Source organism: Odocoileus virginianus, chromosome 7 (assembly GCF_023699985.2).
Source record: "Odocoileus virginianus isolate 20LAN1187 ecotype Illinois chromosome 7, Ovbor_1.2, whole genome shotgun sequence".
Lineage (NCBI taxonomy): Eukaryota > Metazoa > Chordata > Mammalia > Artiodactyla > Cervidae > Odocoileus > Odocoileus virginianus.
Window position 1 is genome coordinate 38890754 of NC_069680.1, and position 15756 is coordinate 38906509.

General features: G+C 38.5%; 1 protein-coding gene across 7 annotated transcripts in view; it reads left to right on the top strand.

Moving 5' to 3' along the window:
* Positions 1-15756, top strand: part of PCDH15 (protocadherin related 15) — a 1725758-nt gene that overhangs the window by 1467194 nt on the left and 242808 nt on the right. For all 7 annotated transcript variants that reach the window (XM_070470562.1, XM_070470566.1, XM_070470561.1 and 4 more), the window contains one exon: positions 2118-2246. In XM_070470562.1, coding sequence (XP_070326663.1) covers positions 2118-2246 — 129 coding nt within the window. The remainder of the gene's footprint in view (positions 1-2117; positions 2247-15756) is intronic.

Sequence of the window (15756 nt, forward strand, 5' to 3'; positions counted from 1 at the left end):
AATTTCAAGTTTGCAGTCACCATCTGCAGTGATTTTGGGGCCTCCAAAAATGAGATCTGTCACTGTTTCCATTGTTTCCCCATCGCTTTGCCGTGAAATGATGAGACCAAATGCCATAATCTTCATTTTTGGATATTGAGTTTTAAGCCAGTTTTTTCATTCTCCTCTTTTCATCAAAAGGCTCTTTGGTTCCTCTTCCCTTTCCTGCCATTAGTGGTTTCATCTGCATATCTGAATTTGTTGATATTTCTCCCAGCAAGCTTGGTTCCAGCTTGTGCTTCATCCAGCCCAGCATTTCACATGATGTACTGTGCATAAAAGTTAAGTAAGCAGAGTGACAATATACAGCCTTGACATACTCCTTGCACAATTTTGAGCCAGTCCATTGTTCCATGACAGTTCTAACTGTTGCTTCTTGACCTGCATACAGGTTTCATGGAAGGCAAGTAAGGTGGTCTGGTATTCCCATCTCTTTAAGAATTTTCCACAGTTTGTTGTGATACACACAGTCAAAGGCTTTAGAATAGTCAATGAAGTAGAAGTAGATGTTCTGGAATTCTCTTGCTTTTTCTATGATCCAATGGATGTTGGAAATTTGATCTCTGGTTCCTCTGCTTTTTCTAAATCCAGGTTGAACATCTGGAAGTTCTCAGTTTACAAACTGTTGAAGTCTAGCTTAGAGAGTTTTGAGTATTTCTTTGTTAGGGTGTTAAATGAGTGCAATTGTGCAGTAGTTTGCGCATTTTTTGGCATTGCCTTTCTTTGAGATTGAAATGAAAACTGACTTTTTCTAGTTTGTGGCCACTGCTGAGTTTTCCAAATTTGCTGGCATATTGAATGCAGCACTTTCACAGCATCACCTTTTAAGATTTGATATTGCTCAGCTTGAATTCCATCACCTCCAGTAACTTGGTTTGTAGGGATCCTTCCCAAGGCCCACTTGATTTCACACTCCAAGATATCTGGTTCTAGGTGAGTTATCACACCATCATTGTTATCTAGGTCTTAGCAGTTAGGAAATCCAGTTTTGTGACTCATCTACAGTCCCATCACCACTGCAAAATTTCTTCAGATTCACTTCCTTTAAGTCAGTTCTTTACGTTCAGCTCTCTAGTCTTTTACTCCAACTCACTTAAACAGATTAGGATAATTTTTTGTATTTTTTAAAAATAAATGTAAATAATTCACCCATGATAGTTTCATCCTGCTTTTTCCTCCTACTTTTTATTTGCATGCTATTAAATATTTAACATCATAGCATAATGGGTTTTTCATTTTCCAGCTTAGCTTTCTCTAATTTTGGTCTCAGCCTTCTGTGATCTTCCCCACCATGTGACAGAGATGGTTGGAGGGCATACACTATACTCAGGCTTTGATTAGAAAGAGCAGTTTCCAATTTGCATCACATATGAAGATGTTCCTTGATTGTGCAAAAGTCATTAACCTAAGTTATATTTTCAGGTTGCATCAGGCCAGGGATTTCACCTTTTAACCAGGAAGCACATACCACTGGTAGGGTTGCCCACTTACCATTTCCTTAGGCTGTATAACTATAAGATTTTCTTTTTTTTTTTTTTTTTAATTAGCGGTGTATGATACTCAAACTTTCGGTTTAGATGTGTATCTAGAAAATTACTAATATAGTATTTACTGACCTGAAAATGCCCATTTGATATACCATGCTATCTTATAATGTACTAGTTATATTTTTGAACAGTGCAACATGTACATGGTAAAAACTGCAGAAATGTTACATTTCAGAGAAAAAAAGGTGCATGTGTATATAAACAAAAGCTTACCATCCATAAAATGTGAACAAGATAAAGGTAAAAGCACTTTCTGAAAGTAAGCCTCCGGGAAATACTTGACATTTTCAAGAAGATGCTTGCCCTTTAATGTCATCATTTGTTTTCCACATCTGACTTTTATTTATTTATTTTTTGAGGTGTTTGAAGATTGCCAGCTTCTTTATTTTCCTTGTCTTTTTTTGGAAAGCTAAGGAATAGGAATGGTAATGAAATGCTTTTCAGATAGACAAATGCCCGGATAACCAATTAACTGACATCAAAATAAAAATAACTCCTCTCACATTTAATCACTTTTTTTTTTTCTTTAAGACCTCAACTGCCACAGTAAACGTGGTGGTGACAGATGTCAATGACAACGCACCAGTGTTTGATCCCTATCTGCCCAGAAATCTGTCAGTGGTAGAAGAAGAAGCTAATGCCTTTGTGGGTCAAGTAAGGGTAAGTGGAGTATGTATATGTATCTTAAATATATTATTTATAAGTGAGTAAATTTTTTACACTTTAATTTGAAAAGAGATTCAACTAATGCTGTGTGTTAAATGATGGACATCAGAATTATTTGAAAGCAATCAGCAAAATCACTTGGGTATAAGCCAAGATGGTAATAAAGTACATTCATCCTTGATCACTGTGCTGGATAACTTTCAAGACTTTTTCTTTATTAATCATATTGTGTACATTTCTGTTTAAGTTTTTAAGCTTGTTGATTTATATTTTATGACCATTGTGTAATTTAAACATTGATTTATTTGAGAGTATTATTTTCTTATTTAATATATATCTTTATTTCCTGAAATTATTTTTAGAGAAGTATGTAATTATCCACAGGCTTCCCAGGTGGCGCTAGTAGTACCATTAAGTATAAATTTGGAATTGCATACCCAAAACACAAATGTTTAAATGTACAGTCATTTGCTTGTGTAAACATATTTTTAGCATCTCCTGTGTACCTTATGGGTTTCCCTGGTGGCTCAGGGGTAAAGATTCCACCTGCCAATGCAGGAGATTCAGGTTCAATCCCTCTTCCTGGAAGATAATCTGGAGAAGGAAATGGCAAACCACTCAAGTATTCTTGTCTGGAAAATCCCATGGACAGAGATGCCTGGTGGGCTATAGGCTATAGGGCTAGACCCTATAGTCCATAGGGTTGCAAAAGAGTCAAATATGACTTAGTGACTAAATAACAAGTGCACCTTATATTTCAGACACATTCCTGTCCAGTGTACTCATCACTCATTCCTAGACATGTTCTCTTAATTTCTAACTGGAAATATTAGCCAGTTTTTGTTACCCTTTTGATGAATAATCCTATTTTTCTTAAATCAGAGACAATGCTTTTTTCAGTTAGGGAATGCCTGGTCTTGAACATAGTGGTCCAGAAACCATAAGATGAAGGAAATTTTTGAAGGAACATACATGTATTTTGGAGTGTTGACCTCAGATAAGGCATCTATGTGGTCTCTGTACAAAGAAAGAATACACCTTCTTTCCCAAGTTCAGGTTTTAGAATCCTACCTCTTTCCTCTCAGACCCTGGAGTTATAAAAAAGAGATTTGCTAGTGCTTTGCAGTATATCTCTACAATTCAACTACCATTACAGTCAAACAAAAGGTCCATTTTTCAGTCCAGTCTCCTAAGTTTAAAAGAGGAGGGTGTCTTTAAATACTGTCATGGAGAACTTATTATTTAGGCTTGGGCTAATCAGTTTTTTTTTTTTTTTTTTTTTCTGAGAGCACTGACAATACTTGCAACAACCGTCACCTCAATAGTCATTGTCATTATGAGTGTCACTATATTTCTCAAATCCTGGAGAAATTGATGAGAGGCATGTATCCCCTTATGCCTTTCTACTTCACCACAAGAGAGAGTCCTGTAAATTTTTGTCACAACATGCCAGGTGGTCTTCATATCATGTGGCCGACAAGCCATTCAACTCCAGAATCCCACACAATACTTCTGGTATGAAAGTTTTACTGTGGATTCTACAAAGTAAAGAAACAAACAAACAAACAAACAAACTTAGAGACAAGGTTTCAGGTATAAATGGTTTTTTTCTGAGACCTTAAAGTATTACTAGTAGGAAAGTGAGGAAGTGGAAGTGATGCAGAGAAGAGAAGGAAGCCAATAAAGGAATTGCAATTCACCAGCTGCAATTAAGAGAACTAGAGCTTAATCCACAGGGCAGATCCTGGGAAATGACACAAACACATTCCCCAGAATTACTGATCCTGAGAGTGATGGGACTGGTAATTTCACACACTAAAACCTGAGAGTTCTTGGTCAGTGATGCTGTGGATGGGGGCATATTTTCTGCACTTCCTGCCTCTAAGCAACCAGTTCTCTGCAAATCTGATATAAGTTACTAGCAGTTACTAGCAGAGGGTAGTTGACCAGAGTGAATACTTACTCTGAGGGACATATGTGGGCCATTGACAGCTTCCGTTACACCAATCAAACAAGGTGACTAATCTATGAGGGCACATGTGCCGAAAACAGAGAAAGAGGGTGATATTGAAGTTGACTCATGAAGGATGCATACTGGTGAGAAGGAACATGGGAGGGGTTAGGGATTTCCTTTCAAAAGAAAGGTGAGAGAATGGATAAACTCACAGATAAATGGCAGCATGTGACATGTCATAATTACATTAAGTAAATTATGCCATATCATAAATGTTTCTCTATGCCATATTGCAGATGGTGCTGAGAGAACCTCTAGAAGGTCTGAGATGGGGCACCACTAGATTATTATTTTATAATTATTACTCCTGAGTAGATTGCAATAGGAGATTATAAATCCAGAAAGCTGAATTGGAAGGCAAATATAATAATCCAGACATTGAAGCTTGAACTAATGTAAGTGTCTAATCATAATGAAAATTTAATTACAGTTGTCACTCCAGGATGCCACTTTGATGAAAATTGAAAACTTTTTAAACCATATCTAGCAAGTATTCAGATAAAATAGACAGATATTGGAAATTTAGGAAAATTATCTTTCCATTTCTTTTAATTTAATTAGCACTGGAGAGCTAAGTAAAGCCCATAGGGAATAACACATATGAGTCCACAGCTCATAGCACATACATAGACATTAACATGCTGATTGATTTTTAATTTTATTGTTTTTCTTTCTTTTAACTTTTCTTGCCACTTTTCCTAGGGATTCTTTATCTTGAAAGAATTATAGCATTAATTTTTCTTTATTGTTAGTTCTTAAATTTGATATGAAATGATCTCTGTAACTTTTCAGCATTAAAAGTTGAAATATAGACTTCACTCACAATTTGATAAAGCAATAATTGTCCTGATTTTTAGGAAATAGCATGTTTTCATAAAGATTAAAGTGAGTTTGAAAGTACAAAGGAGAAGGAAGACAAGCAAACAAGGTGCATCCAACTGATTCAGCACAGTTCTAGAGAAGTTGTAATGTTCAAAAAATGGGATTTTGATGCCTTGTAATGGTCTCCTGTTGTCACCTAATGCTAATCATACAATACGTTAACTTCATTAAGTGGCTCAAGTTGTTATTTTTGTTGTTGTTCAGTCACTCAGTCATGTTTGCCTATTGGCATCCCCGTTGACTGTAGCACGCCAGGCTTCCCTGTTCTTCACCAACTCCCGAAGCTTGCTCAAACTCATGTCCATTGAGTCAGTGATGTCATACAACCATCTCATCTTCTGTCATCTCCTCCTCCTCCAGCCTTCAATCTTTGCAGCGTCAGGGTCTTTTCTAATGATTCAGCTCTTTGCATCAAGTGATCAAAGTATTGGAGCTTCAGCTTCAGCATCAGTCCTTCTGATGAATATTCAGGATTGATTTCCTTTAGGATTGACTGGTTTGATCTCCTTGCAATCCAATGGACACTCAAGAGTCTTCTCTAACACCAGAGCTCAAAAGCATCGATTCTTTGGCATTTAGACTTCTTTATGGCTTAACTCACATCCATACATGACTACTGGAAAAACCATAGCTTTGACTAGATGGACCTTTGTTGGCAAAGTAGTCTCTGCTTTTTTACATGGTGTCTAGGTTTGTCATAGTGTTCCTTTCAAGGAGCAAGTGTCTTTTAATTCCATGGGTGCAGAAAAACCATCTGTAGTGATTTTGGAGCCCAACAAAATAAGGTCTGTCACTGTTTGCATTGTTTTCCCATCTATTTGCCATGAAGTGACGGGACTGGATGCCATGATCTTTGTTTTTTGAAAGTTGAGTTTTAAGCCAGCTTGTTCACTCTCTTTCACTTTCATTAAGAGGCTCTTTAGTTCCTTTTAACTTTCTGCCATAAAAGTGGTGTCATCTGCATATTTGAGGTTATTGATGTTTCTCCTGGCAATCTTGATTCCAGTTTATGCCTCAACCAGCCTGGCATTTCACATGATGTACTCTGCATAGAATTTAAATAAGCAGGGTAACAATATACAGCCTTGGTATACTCCTTTCACATTTTTTAACCCATCTGTTGTTACATGTCAGGTTCTAACTGTTGCTTCTTGACTTGCATACAGGTTTTGCAGGACGCAGGTAAGGGGGTCTGGTATTCCCATCACTTTAAGAATTTTCCACAGTCTGTTGTGATTCACAGAATCAAAAATTTTAGCATAGTCATGGAAGCAGAAGTAGAGGCTTCTCAGGAATCCTCTTGCTTTTTCTATGATCCAACAGATGCTGGAAATTTGATCTCTGATTCCTCTGCCTTTTCTAAATCCAGCTTGAACATCTGGAATGTCTCAGTTCACATACTGTTGAATACTGGCTGGGGAAATTTTGAGCATTATTTTGCTAACATGTGAAATGAGTTCAGTTGTTCTATAGTTTGAACATTCTTTGGCATTACCTTGTTTGGGGATTGGAATGAAAACTGACTTTTTCCAGTCTTGTGGTCACTGCTGAGTTTTCCAAATTTGCTGGCATATTGCATGCAGCACTTTCACAGCATCATCTTTTTTTTTTTTTTTCATCTTTTTGGATTTGAAATAACTCAGCTGAAGTTCCATCAGCTCCATTAGCTTTGTTGGTAGTGATGCTTCCAAAGGCCCACTTGACTTCACATTTCCAGATATCTGGCTCTAAGTGAGTCCCACCATCATGGCTGATGGTGCTGGTTTACTCACTAATTCATGTTTGACTCTTGCAACCCCATGGGATTCTCCAGGCAAGAATAATGGTGTGGGTTGCCATTTCCTTCACCAGGGGATCTTCCTTACCCAGGAATAGAACCTGGTGTTCTGAATTGCAGGCAGATTATTTACCATCTGAGTTGCAAGGGAAGCCCCCATATGGTTATCTGGATTATTAACATCTTTTTTGTGTAGTTCTGTGTATTCTTGCCATCTCTTCTTAATACCTTCTGTTTCTGGTTAGGTCCATACCATTTCTGTCCTTTATTGTGCCCATCTTTGCATGAAATATTCCCTTGGTATCTCTAATTTTCTTGAAGAGATCTCTAGTCTTTCACATCTCTATTTTTTCATAGAATGGGAACATTTCTTTGCATTGTTTACTTAGGAACCTTTTCTTATCTCTCTTTGCTATTCTTTGGAGTTCTGCATTCAGATGGATATATCTTTTCTTTCCTCCTTTGCCTTTTGCTTATCTCCTTTTCTCAGCTATTTGTAAGACTTCTTCGGACAACCATTTTGCCTGTTTTGATTTCTTTTTCTTGGAGATCACTCGCCACCTCATGTACAATATCATGAACCTATATCCATAGTTCTTTAGGCACTCTATCAGATCTAATCCCTCCTGTATAAAATTTAGTTTTAACTGTTATTCAAAATTATTAAGACACACTAAGTTCCAAAATATGCATGTTTAGCTATATTCAATTTGAGTTACCAACTTTGAGTTTTTGTTCTAATATTTTGTGAGTTGCTCAGTTGAGTCCTACTCTTTGTGACCCCATGAATTGTGGCCAGCCAGGCTCCTCTGTCCATGGAATTCTCCAGGCAAGCTTACTGGAGTGGGTAGTCATTCCCTTCTCCAGGGGATCTTCCTGACCCAAGGATCTAACCCTGCAATGTAGACAGATTCTTTATCATCTTAACCACCAGGGAAGCCCTAATGTTTTCATGTATGTTTGAATAATACAGTGAAGGAACCTTTTATTTATTAAGGTAGTATTGTAGTGTCAAACTTAATTTAATTGGTAATACTTCTGAAGCAATATTTATGGATTACACAGAGCAAAAGTTTTATCAGAGTATTAAAAATAAAGCTTTAAAAATTGAAGTATAGTTGATTTACAATGCTGTGTTGGGTTCAATTGTGCAGCAAAGTGATTCAGTTATACATATATACACATTTTTTTTTTCCAGATTATGTTTGTAATGGGGCAGAATGTGCTCTCAGCCATTATTCCATGACTATCAGCATGTGATGCTTAGCACAGAATCTTTAGTGTAATTAAAGGTCCTGCTCAGCTCTGTCAGCCTGGCAGTGGTCCTGGGGCGGAGAGTGTGGTGAAAGGAAAGTCACAGCTTTCTCCCTGGGGCCCTCTGGCCACGGGGCTTCCAGGCGAGTTGGGAGTATGGGAACAGACTGAGGGCTGTGTCCTGCAGAACTCCGGAGCGCTAGTCATGGCCACCCACTGGCCAGATCCTGGCCTTGAAGCAGCAGTGAGCCTCTCTCCCATCCCTCCTCTGTGACCTAATGGTGACGATGGTCTCCATGGCTCACAGTACATGGAGGCCTCAGCAACTGGAGATTATGGACACTTCCGTTAAGGTAGCAGCTTCAACTGGTGTCAGTCCGTTCAAGTTTCAAAAATTGGTACAGCTTAGATCAGTTGTCTATCTCTAGGAGGTGGTCAGAGGTCAGGGTTAGGTAATATTTTTTCTTATAGACTATCACAAAATATTGAGTATAGTTCCCTGTGCTATATAATAGGCCCTTATTGGTTATCTATTTTATATACAGTAATATGTGCATGTTAATCCCATACTCCTAATTTATCCTCTTACCTTTCCTCTTTGGAAACCACATTTTATTTATTTATTTATTTTTTGGTAAATAAGTGTATTTGTATCATTTCTTTTCTTTTCTTTTTTTTAGATTCCACATATAAGTGATACCATATTTGTCTTTCTTGTCTGCCTTACTTCACTTAGTGTTATGAACTCTAGGTCCATCCATGTTGCTGTAAATGCATTATTTCACTATTTTTTATGACTGAGTAATAGTCTGCCTAAGATTATTTTTTAATGTAAAACTTACTATACACAGATGGAGTTCACCACACTTAAATTTGAGAATCTTTTCCATATTCTCAAATGCATATGATAGCAGTAAAGATGTGGCAAAAATGTATATAAGACTAAAATTGTTAGTCACTCAGTCATGTTTGATTCTTTGTGACCACATGGACTATAGCCTACCAGGCTCCTCTGTCCATGGAATTCTCCAAACAAGAATACTGGAGTGGGTAGCCATTCCCTTCTCAAGGGGAATCTTCTCAACCCAGGGATCAAACCCGGGTCTCCTACATGGCAGGCAGATTCTTTACCAGCTTACTTCTTATTGTGCTAAGCTGCACAATAAGATTACACTATGTGTCTCCATGTGAAATGTCAAATGTGCCATGCAGATTATTTATTAAAAGAAATGAAAAACACCACAAAGGACTTAGGGGACTCTGTCAGGATTCATGGGAATCATCTGCATTCATGTATCAACTGCAGTAATTTAACAAATTAGTAAGATTCTAAAAAGGAAATAAATATACCATGTAGATGTGATACAAGACAGAATTGAGCTGAGGAGGCAATTTGAGAATAAGTCAATAGTCTGGCAATAACGGGAGACTTACTTAGAGGAATTCTAGAATATTGGTTAGCACATATTGAGTTCAGGTGAGGAAAATCAGGAAATCCTAATTAAACAGCTACCGATAAAAAGACTTTACTTGTCAGTGTAATGTTTTGCTTAGTACCCGTTGTAATCTTTCAGTGGAGATAGAATCTAGATCTGTAGGTATGATCTGAATCTGGACCACAAGCATGCCAGCAGATCATCTTCAGAGTGGGGCTGATATATAAGAGGCCTCACACCAGCTCCTGAAGAATTCTCAGTTGATCCCAAATCCTTGGTTGTACAGATAGCCTGCAGAAGATAGAGAGAGATTGTGCAACAGAGAAGAAATATTAAAAATATGTTTGTCTGTATTTTGGAGAAAGATATGCCAATCCACTCCAATGTTCTTGCCTGGGGAAATTCCATGGTCAGAGGAGCCTGGCAGGCTACAGTCCATGCGGTTTCAAAGAGTCAAACAACTTAGCAACTGAACACACATGTATGTATGCATGTATTTACTTATTGTTAAATAGTGTAAATGTGTATGTGCTTAGTCTCTCAGTTATGTTCGACTCTTTGTGACCATATGGACTGTAGCCCACCAGGCTCCTCTGTCCATGGGCATTCTCCAAGTAAGAGTACTGGAGTGGGTTGCCATGCCCTCCTCCAGGGGATCTTCCCAATACAGGGATCAAACACAGGTTTCCCGCATTGCAGGTGGATTCTTTACTCTCTGAGCCACCAGGGAAGCCCAAATAGGGTGAATACTTGAGGATAAAGCTGGATCTGTGGTTGGGATTATGTCATTTTAAACAAATTTGGTAAACTACTTGGGTGCATTGACCAAATCCTATTTATTCTTAAAATGGAAGGATTTAACATGTAAGAATCAGGCGGAAGAGGTTGGTTCCATTATGAACCCTGGGTCTTAGGAAGTAGGGGATCATGGTGCTTATACCTTCTGATAAACTCTAGCTTATCAAGGGGAAATGAGAGGGTATTTTCACTTAGAAATACTTGGCTGCTGTCGGTATTTCAACACATCACTCTGTGTGCATATTTTGGGTCACTGGAGACTGAGGGGATGGCACCTGAAAGAAATTTTGGAGCTCACATTAATGATGTCTAGCCTTCGTGATAGCATCTCACTGAGTTCTTAGGGGCTAGAATTATTTTTCAGTTCTTCATGTCCATTTTCACAGTAGCCCTGGGCATGCATGCTTGCACAGAGGCAGCAAAGAAGACTTACTTGGAAACAACATTGCCTGTTAAGGTTAAAAAAAGTTCTCAGCACTGTATACAATACAGAGTGTGGCTCTTCCCAGCGAACTTCCAAATAATGCCTTGTAGAAATTCTTATGCTGAACTGACTTCTTTTAGCTCTAAGTAACAGAAATAGAGCTCTGAGTCAACAAAATGTTCTTCCAGTTCTAAAATAAAAGAGGCTGAATTTATTTAACCTGAAACATAAATGTATTCCTATTGTGAGCTTTGCATTCTAAATCTCAGCTGGGATGAAGTGGTAGTGGTTCAGTTTTAAACCCTTAAAGCAGTTTTAAAATCATTAGTAAACTGCAGTGTTTAGAAGGGTAGCAATAGTGTCATTTTTAAAAAGAAATTGATCTTTCCTTCAACTATACAATTTAATATTTAACAAAATATATCTGAATCTCAGTGGTCTGCCTTTGATTAATGTATCTGCTGTATCTCAATGTGGTGATCTAAAAGTGAAATAAAGGTGGGGAGCTTTATGGTATTTTATTTATTTTTTGTAGCTCAGCGTGATGTTCAGCAGTGCCTAAAACTATAATACTTCTTTTTTAAGTGGGCCACAAGTGGGGATTTTTATAGGTTCTCTTGTCAAGTCAAACTATATAATGCAAAGACTATACTCAGTCAAGTAAAGAAAAGAAACCCACACAATTTGAAAACTTAATGATGTCCATTTTAATGCTGATACCTAAAATATTTGTCACAGAGATTTACCCATTGCTTGGGAATATTTTTGAAGCTTGGTGAATTTTCAGGTATTCAATTAGCAGTTCAAAAATAAATTATAAAATGTTATGCATATATTTTTACAATGTTTACTTGGAATCTATCCTTTCACCAGTTTTTAGTCTTACTGTCAGCTATTATAATAGATATGTTTATGCATGCATACATGTGTGTGCATATAAAAATTCACAGTTGTATAATACCAGTTGCATAATGAATGATATCCATCCTCAACCCCACAGTAACCAACAGCCTCCTTATAGCTAAATGTCATCTTTATCTGAATAACTTCACTGTTGCATTTGAGATGGATCTTGCATTCTCCTTCATTAGATTTCTACTACCTGCTTGCTCCTGATTTTCATGTTTAAGCATATCTGGTTCTTTTTGCCTTTCCTTATCTGTTTCTTCATAAACCTTTTTTAAAATAAATACTGTATTAGTCCTTTTCCCCCCATATCTCTATTGAGGTATGAGAGGTATACAAAAAGGGACAGATAATTAATGTATACAATTTGGTGAGTTTGAGTTGGGGAATATACATGTACTCTTGTGTTACCATCACCACAATCAAGGTAATAAACATAACCATTGCCTCCAAAAGAAACTTTTGGTATTGGAGGTGTCTACTCATTTGTTTTAATCCTACACATTTTTTGGAAGGGAAATCCCACTGACATTAAAACCCACAATTTAAATTACACTTAGATGCTGATGTCTTCCACAGCTATATTTAACCTCTTCTACTCCTTCAGTCTACCACCTCAAATAGACATTTGCCTGTTAAGCAAACCCACTGAGTGACCTGTGGGTACCTCAAATTCAACATGTTTAAGATTGAAACCTTATTTTTACCTTCCTCAGTAAGGTTTTCTTCTCCTGAATTCTGTGTTTCAGTTCATTATTCCCAGGCCAAGTTGGAGAGACATCTCAAGACTTCTCTTTCTCCCTCACTGTCCATATCCAGTCAATCACCAATCTTGATAATTTTGCATGCTGCAAGCAGTTCTCAAAATTTCCCCTCTCTCCAAAAGAAGCACAATCAGGCTCTCGTTGTCATCTGACCTGTTGTTACAACCTCTTAGTATGTTATCCTAACAGTAATCTTAAAAGCCCTCATAATTATCCTCAATGTAGCTGCTGAGATGTCTGTTAACAAGCATTTAGTTCAGTGTTAACAAGCATAGTTCAATAGTAAATGTCTATCAATGCAGCAAACAAGGCACAGTTCCCATTACTGCTCATAGAGCTTCACCTCCAAGAATACTGTCCTCCATGTGATTACTGCTGTGTGTTCTCAGAACTCTCCCATGTCTGTTTGCCTCTGCTCATGCCCCCTGCCCTGGTTTCTTCTTTCTTCATTCTTGACTTAGATAGTTCATCCTTGAAAATTCTAGCCAAGAATAATCTCCTAAAGAAAAAATGTTTTCTAAACTTTTCTATGCCCTGAACGTCTCATACTCATGGTCCATTTATTTAGTGCATAACATTTTGGTGGTGCTTACTAAAGTATATTGAATTTTTCCACTTATTCAAATTTCTTGAAAGCAGAGACTGTGTTGTATTGATCTTAGAAATCACAATACCCAGCTCAATATTTGGCTCCTAGAAGGTGCTAAATTAAACTAGATATAATGGATTAAAATGAGCTGAAAGTACATTTTTCCACTGAAGATTCATGAATGTTATAGAAAGAGAAGTATGATATATGTCACAATCTAAAATACCTATTTGGTTAACCTCACACACATGCCTGCAACTAAATAAGTTGTACTGACAAATAGAAAGGATTGATCCTGGAATTCTGTCTACTTTTAGAATTTCAACAAGTAAAATAATATGTATAGGGCTGATTTAAAAGGCAGTATTAATGCAAAGAGGAGAAGGCAATGACAACCCACTCCAGTACTCTTGCCTGGAAAATCCCATGGATGGAGGAGCCTGGTAGGCTGCAGTCCATGGGGTCGGGAAGAGTCGGGACACGACTGAGCGACTTCACTTCACTTTTCACTTTCATGCATTGGAGAAGGAAATGGCAACCCACTCCAATGTTCTTGCCTGGAGAATCCCAGGGAGGTGGGAGACTGGTGGGCTGCTGTCTATGTGGTCGCACAGAGTCGGACACAACTGAAGTGATGCAGCAGCAGCAGCAGCAGCATTAATGCAAAGAACAACTGAAACTTATATTTAGTCAGTCAGTTCAGTCACTCAGTCGTGTCCGACTCTTTGTGACCCCATGAACTGCAGCACGCCAGGCCTCCCTGTCTATCACCAGCTCCCAGAGTCCACCCAAACCCATGTCCATCGAGTTGGTGATGTCATCCAACCATCTCATTCTCTATCCCTTTCTCCTCCTGGCCTTAATGTTTCCCAGCATCAGGGTCTTTTCCAGTGAGTCAGCCCTTCGCATCAGGTGGCCAAAGTATTAGAGTTTCAGCTTCAGCATCAGTCCTTCCAATGAACACTCAAGACTGATCTCCTTTAGGATGGACTGATTGGATCTACTTGCAGTCCAAGGGACTCTCAAGAGTCTTCTCCAACAGCACAGTTCAAAAGCATCAATTCTTCTGTGCTCAGCTTTCTTTATAGTCCAACTCTCACATCCATACATGACTACTGGAAAAACCATAGCCTTGAGTAGATGGAGTTTTGTTGACAAAGTAATGTCTCTGCTTTTTTATATGCTGTCTAGGTTGGTCATAACTTCTCTTTCAAGGAGTAAGCGTCTTTTAATTTCATGGCTACAATCACCATTGCAGTGATTTTGGAGCTCAAAAAAAATAAGGTTAGCCATTGTTTCCACTATTTCCCCATCTATTTGCCGTGAAGTGATGGGACTGGATGCCATGATCTTAGATTTCTGAATGTTGAGCTATAAGCCAACTTTTTCACTCTCCTCTTTCACTTTCATCAAGAGGCTCTTTAGTTCTTCTTCACTTTATGCCATAAGGGTGATGTCATCTGCATATCAGAGGTTATTGATATTTCTCTTGGTAATCTTGATTCCAATCTTCATCCAGTCCAGTGTTTCTCATGATGTACTCTGCATATAAGTTAAGTAAGCAGGGAGACAATATACAGCCTTGACATACTCCTTTTCCTATTTGGAACCAGTCTGTTGTTCCATGTCCAGTTCTAACTGTTGCTTTCTGACCTGCAAACAGGTTTCTCAAGAGGCAGGTCAGGTGGTCTGGTATTCCCATCTCTTTCAGTATTTTCTACAGTTTATTGTGATCCACACAGTCAAAGGCTTTGACATAGTCAATAAAGCAGAAATAGATGTTTTTCTGGAACTCTCTTGCTTTTTTTATGATCCAGTGGATGTTGGCAATTTGATCTCTGAGATTGCATACAAGTACTGCATTTACAACTCTTTTGTTGACCATGATGGCTACTCCATTTCTTCTAAGGGATTCCTGCCCACAGGAGTAGATATAATGGTCATCTGAGTTAAATTCACCCATTCCAGTCCATCTTAGTTTGCTGATTCCTAGAATGTCTATGTTCACTCTTGCCATCTCCTGTTTGACTGCTTCCAATTTGCCTTGATTCATGGACATAACATTCCAGGTTCCTATGCAATATTTCTCTTTACAGCATCAGACCTTCGTTCTATCACCAGTCACATCCACAACTGCGTGTTTTTTTGCTTTGGTTCCATTCCTTCATTTTTTCTGAAATTATTTCTCCACTCATGTCCAGTAACATATTGGATACCTACCGACCTGGGGAGTTCATCTTTCAGTGTCCTACCTTTTTGCCTTTTTATACTGTTCCTGGGGTTCTCAAGGCAAGAATACTGAAGTGGTTTGCCATTCCCTTCTCCAGTGGACCACATTCTGTCAGACCTCTCCACCATGACCCAACCGTCTTGAGTGGCCCCACGCGGCATGGCTTAGTTTCACTGAGTTAATAACTGACAAGGCTGTGGTCCGTGTGATCAGATTGGCTAGTTGTCTGTGATTGTGGTTTCAGTCTGTCTGCCCTCTGATGCCCTCCCTCAGCGCCTACTGTCTTATTTGGGTTTCTCTAACCTTGACATGGGGTATCTCTTCATGGCCGCTCCAGCAAAGCACAGCCACTGCTCCTTACCTTGGATGTGGCGGCGACAGAGAGGGGTTACCTCACCTCCGAGGTCAGGTGCGGCGGCTGAGGGGAGCT